The following is a 6,792-nucleotide window of genomic DNA, read 5'->3' on the forward strand; positions in this document are numbered from 1 at the left end:
TTTTTTTTTTTTTTTTTTTTGTGTAATCATTAACCAATTTAAACAAAAAAATGAAATATTTATATAAATAATTTAATTCGAATTTAAATTTTTGAATTTTATTTTTTTCTTGTGTGCTTTATAAATAATTAAAAAAAAAAAAAGAATAATAATAATAATAATATGAAAGATATGAAAGAGATATTAAGATAAATTTCCTAAAGATAAAGAGAAAATGATATGCATAAAATGTGGAAGTTCGAATAGTAGTTTATATACTGTATATAATAAAAATAATATTAGATTAAATGAATGCAATCGATGTAATAAGATATGTGATGAATATGTAGAGAAGAATCGTTTTATAATATTTCTGAATATATTATTCCTTAAACCTGAGATATATAGACATATAGTTTTTAATCGTATAAAATATCATGACAAATTTATTAATAATTTCTTTTTAAAAATGATAATTATATTTTTAATAATTAATGCTTATTTGCATCCAAATTTCGAGAGAGAGAATATAAAAAATACGGGAATTTTATCAAATATATTTTTTATGGAAAATAATTTTGAAGAATATATACAAGGAACTGATAAATATAAGAATGACTGTTCGTCTTATACACTTTTTATCTATAAATATAATGATAAACACAAATTGTATGGTTTATATAATATATTTAATAATTATAATATGAGTAACTTAGTTAATATACATAAAAATAAATATCTTACATGCATTGTTAATAATAAATTTAGTGATTATAATTTGTGTATAGTTAATAGACAATTTAAAGTAGAACAAGATTATGATAAAGAATTAATAGATATTTTTATTAATAATAATGGAAAATATATTAAGAAATATAATACAACTCTTCCTACAAATAGTAAGTTACATAATGATCACATAAATAAAAATAATATAAATAATGATAATAATAATAATATAAATAATGATAATAATAATAATATAAATAATGATAATAATAATAATAATAATAATATAAATAATGATAATAATAATAATAATAATAATAATAATATAAATAATGATAATATCTATACCTCTTCCTACAAAGACAATAGAAATAACAAAACCATATGGTATGAAACACATTGTTTTAAAAAAATTGCAGGATCACAAATATTATATTATATATTACATTTTATAAATAAATCTATATCAAAAATAAAATACATATTAAAATATGATTCCATTTTTTATTTTAAAAAGAATAAGACCTTACTCAAAAATAATATAATAACTTTAAAAAATCCAGAGGAATATAATGATTTATTTCAAATTATAAATATTCTTGTTTATTATAATATACATGACTACAAAATTGTTCTAGAACCAAAAGAAAAAGAAAATTTAAATATAGATTTTATTTTTAAATTTATTAAAAATATCTTTTTTTATAATCAATTTATTCAAAAAAAAAATTATATACAAAGTCAAACAAATACATATAGGAACGATCCAAAAAAAAAAAACGACCTTCAAAATAATTGTGTACATCAAAGTGAAATCTCCACATTCAATAATTTCACATCAACAAATAATCATATTAAAAATCAGGACAACAATAAAAAAATGTGTCATAATAATAATGATAATTTTCATAATATATTATATCCATTTGATGACTTATGTAATGAATTTTTAAAAAATATAAATTCGACACTAAATAAAAAAATGGCAGAAATAACAAAAAAACAAAATAAAATTCAAGATACTTTTCAAATCAAACAAATTAGTATGTATTCAAAACTTCTATTTTCAGAGTTAGATAATGAAAAATATATTTTAAAAATTTGTAATTCAACATTCTCCTTTAAGAAATTTAAAACAGTTATTATTAGTTATATTACTTATTTTTTATTCTTATGTATCTTTACTTATTTCTTCAAATTATATCAACAACATAAATATAATATTAAAATTACAATGGTTAAATATAATTATCTTTTTATGCTTTTTGTACTTAGTAATTATCCACTAGTCATTTATTTTATACTTAAAATATTCAATTATAATTATATAAACATTTATTTAAACATATACACAATTATATGTAATATTATAGCATACCATATATTTATATCTACTGACCAAAATTATATTTGTTATTCTATATTTTCTGTCCTTACTAGCTATTTATTAAAAAATCTAGTAATGCTTAAAATTATTAATTACATATAAAATTTTTAAATATATATATATATATATATATGAGCCCAAATTATTTGATGAATTTTATTTTTTATAAAAATTGTACAACTATCATAATAATGCGCATTCATTTTCACGCCTAATTAATTATATAACATATATATATATACATATATATGTATGTATGTATTTACCTATTTATTTATCTATCTTATTTTTTGTCTTATATGATGTACAACGTACACAAAAAAAAACTTACACCCAATTGATTTTCTTCAAATATTTTAAAAAATAAATCATTTATAAAAGAATACAAAATGAAAATATTTTTATAAATATATTTTTTATATTATATACCTTTGTTCAAAAAATGAAAATAAAAAAAAGAAAAAAAAAGGTAATGTTATGGACTAGCCATTTTTTTAAAATCTTATAAACTTGTTCATAATATTCTGATTATGTAATATAAAACATAAAAGAGAAAAAAAAAAAAAAAAAAAAAAAAAAATAGCTAGTAAACATATATTGTTCAAAATAATAAAAAAATAAAAAAAAACAAAGACGCAATAAAATTAACCCATATTATTTGTATATATATATATATATATATATATATACCTTTGAATCATTTTAAACAATAACTATTATAAAATAAAAAAATAAAAAAAAGGTTAGTAAACATATTATTAATATAAATAATTATATGTAATAATTTTTCTTATTACACATTATCATATAGGAATGTTACATAAATTTTTATTCACATAACATATTGATCCTTTTGTTCAGGATTAGTATAATGGTAATGTAAATCGAAAACATCTTCTCCTTCAATTATTTTGTCATATCCATTTTTGTGAATATGAAAAACTCTTACTTTTCCTCCTGAACCACCATCTCTAAAAGTAGCATGATAAATTGCATTTCTAGCTAATTCAACAGCTTGGTCTAGATTTAAATTATAATCATATGCTGAATCTAAAATAGAATAAGCATATGTACTACCACTACCACAACTGAATAAATTTCCTTCCACTTTTTTTCCTGAATCATCAACATAAAACATATTAAATCCGGTATGATCATAACCACTTAAAATAATACCACAACACAAACCATATCCTTTATATTGATATAATATATTACTTAATATAGTACTAGCTGCACGTACTGATATTTTTTCATTATTTCTTAATTCATAAACCTTTATTATTTTACCTAAATATTTTTCCCAATATAAGCAATCAGCAGCTCCTCCTGCCATTGTTCCTAAAATATTTTTATTTATTTCAATAATCTTTTCAACATTCTGTGAAGATATAAAAGATCCCATAGATGCTCGGGAATCTACTGCAACTATTATCCCATCTTTAAATTTAAATGCTAAAGTTGTAGTACCTTTATGAAAATCAAATAATTTCTTATTTTGAGTTTGTGCATATTTTATAAAATTTCTTGGTACATTCACTGGAGCTACACAAAACTCTAATTCATCATTATCTATTCTTTCATCTTCCACATCATTTATTAAATTATCAATTTCATTCATAAAACTTTCATCACTTGTTATTACCATTTTTTTTTTTTTTCTCCTTTTTATAAAAATTTATTGTAAATATGTATAATATATTTTAATGATTAACTTGAGATAATATAAAAATTAAAATTAGAAATAATTAAATAAACACAAAATATAAAATATATATATATATATATATATTTTTATATCTTAAATAAAAAAAAAAAATAAAAAAAACAAAAAAAAAAAGATAAAATTATATTATGGTTTAATTTATTGTTATTATTATTTACATTTATTACAAAATAAATAATACTATAATTATAATATTATAAATATATAATAATTCTGATTTTTTTTTTTTTTTGACCTTTTGGGATTTTAAAAAATAAATACAATGCAAAATCTTATATATATATATATATATAATATATATATATATATATATATATATATATTTTTTATAATATAATATATGTATTATAATACTTTTATATATACATATAATTATATATACAGCAATACTCTAATATTCTGAAAGTTGATAAAATTTGTTTTTATTAAATATTATAATATATATATATCATCGCATTATAACACAAACATTTTTTTTCTGATATTTTTTAGATTATAATATCGTGATGATATATTTTATATATTGTGATATTTTTATATTTATTATGTTAAAATATATATATTTTTATTCATTTTATTTTATAATTTTTTTTTTAGCGCACATATTTTTAATAAGGTAATATAAAAATACGGTAATATCATAATATAAATAATTATATTCTTTTTAAAAAAAAAAAATAATAATAAAAGTAAATAACATATAACAAATTTTATACAATATTTACATAATATTTATTTTGAGAATTTCAAGAAATTCAAATATATTCAATATAAGTACATTTTTTACTTACATATATATATATATATATATATATAATATTATAATTAAGGACATATATTATAACGAATTCTATTTATTATTATTATTTTTTTCCTCAAATGATTTGGTTATAATTAGTCTGCTATTATTATTATTTAAAATGATAATAAATTTTTATTTAAATAATATATAAAACAGTTGTATTTTTAAATATATATTAATATATATATAATATATGCACACAAATATGTATATATGTGTATAATATACACATATATTATTATATATATTTTTGTGTTCCTGGTCTCATGTGAACATTTTACACAGACATATATTGTTATAAATTCCTTTGTTTTTTCTCGATTTAATTTTTGTTATATATATAATATAAAAAGTTATATTTTAAACAAACAACAAAAAAAAAAAAAAAAAAATGAAAGAAAGAAAGAAAATTTAATTTATAAATATTACGTAATTATCTTTTTGATATTATTAGTAATATTACATGTCTATAAATATTTTTAAAATATTAATATTACAATTAAGCAATATTTAGTAAAAAAAAAAAATAAATAATAAATAAATATACATAAATACATACATATATATATATATATATATATTATAATGAATTATTTTTAATTTAACATTTTCTTAGTAAATGCTATATGAATACAAAACATGATCTCTAATTCATAAAAATTATTATTAATAAAATCTATTCATAAACTAATTATATATATATATATATATATATATATATAAACACATGAAAGTATAGGTCTATTTTCAAACTCTTATATAAATGTGGTAATAATTAGATTATTATGAAATAAGGAAAAAATGTTCTTAATTTGTGCTCTTGATATTTAAATATTATAATAAAGATAAAATTCAAATTGATCCATTTAAGTGTATGTCAGTTTTATATATATACAATGATATATTGTATTATTCTATTCTATTGTAATAAAAAATATATTACATATATATATATATATATATATATATATATTTATTTATTTATACATTTATGCATTGTAATCATTATTTATCATTGCATCTTCTTTTTTTTTCTGGTTTTGTTTTTCCTTGTTTTCTATTTGTTTTTCCTTTTCTATTTCCATATAGCTTTTATATTCCCATCCAGTTCCTCCAGATTTTATAACTCGACATGTAGAAATATAAATGTTAAGAAACGAAGCTGTTATAAGTACTATAGTTAACACAGTAAGTGCTGTTAATAATTTATGTTCAAACGGTATGTTATTTGCTGCAAATAAGGCAATAACTAGAAATACAAAAATTATAATATATATACCTAAAAGAAAGGCTACAAACAATGCAACAATATATAACACAATAAAATTCTTAAGTAGTAATCCAAGAACTATTAAACATCCTAATATTGCATTAGAAGCTATAGTCATATTTTTATAATCTTTTGTGGTTGAAAAAATTGATGTAATACAAATCATGAAATGAAACATGGCTCCTCCAAGACATCCTCCTGCTAAAGGAAAGCAGCAACATTTTTCCATCTTTCCAAACCAACCCATTTTTTCAAATTATTCGATATGTAAAAAAAATAAAATAACGCAATTATAAATAAATAAAAATATATATTTCTTAAAAAAAAATATATATATTTTTTAAATAAATACAAATACAAATACGAATATATATATATATATATATATATATATATGTTGTTATTTGTTGATTTCCCTTTTTTCTTTTTTTTTTTTGATAATCTCTATATTTCTGGCTCAAATATATATATGTAGTCACTATAACGAAAATTTTGTATATATTTGAAAAAAATTTAATAAAAATAAAATATAATGATATATGAGCGTCAATTCATAAATATATAATGATAATAAATATGTATTCAAGTATTAAAACAACATATTATTTATTCAAACATAATATATATATATATATATATATATATATATATATATAATATGATATATTATAAATTATTATTTCTTTTAATTTTAATTCGTACAGCTATTTTGTCAATATATATATTATATATACTTTTTGCCTGAACAGTTCATATCAACTGGACAGACAAAAAAAAAAAAAAAAAAAAAAAAAAAATTAGAGCCATTTAAATAGCATGTAATAACATGAATTTCAAATATAATAATGTAAAAATAATAACTCCAGGTAGCTTTTTTTTCCTTTTTTTTTTTTTTTTTT

The 6,792-nt window shown here is 17.2% G+C and overlaps 3 protein-coding genes across 3 annotated transcripts; 1 reads left to right on the top strand and 2 right to left on the bottom strand.

The window, feature by feature from the left end:
* Positions 1–214: 214 nt before the first annotated feature.
* Positions 215–2,197, top strand: PRSY57_1010700 (putative membrane protein; the record flags this gene model as incomplete). Its single annotated transcript, XM_012907696.2, has 1 exon — positions 215–2,197. The coding sequence occupies one exon, from the start codon at positions 215–217 to the stop codon at positions 2,195–2,197; it is 1,983 nt and encodes a 660-aa protein (XP_012763150.2).
* Positions 2,198–2,927: 730 nt separating this feature from the next.
* PRSY57_1010800 (proteasome subunit beta type-5, putative) lies at positions 2,928–3,743 on the bottom strand (the record flags this gene model as incomplete). Its single annotated transcript, XM_012907697.2, has 1 exon — positions 2,928–3,743. One exon carries the CDS (start codon positions 3,741–3,743, stop codon positions 2,928–2,930), a length of 816 nt encoding a protein of 271 aa, XP_012763151.2.
* Positions 3,744–5,612: 1,869 nt separating this feature from the next.
* On the bottom strand, positions 5,613–6,140 carry PRSY57_1010900 (putative membrane protein; the record flags this gene model as incomplete). Its single annotated transcript, XM_012907698.2, has 1 exon — positions 5,613–6,140. One exon carries the CDS (start codon positions 6,138–6,140, stop codon positions 5,613–5,615), a length of 528 nt encoding a protein of 175 aa, XP_012763152.1.
* Positions 6,141–6,792: the final 652 nt, after the last annotated feature.

The sequence above is a fragment of the Plasmodium reichenowi genome, chromosome 10 (assembly GCF_001601855.1).
Source record: "Plasmodium reichenowi strain SY57 chromosome 10, whole genome shotgun sequence".
In the NCBI taxonomy this organism is placed as follows: Eukaryota; Apicomplexa; class Aconoidasida; order Haemosporida; family Plasmodiidae; genus Plasmodium; species Plasmodium reichenowi.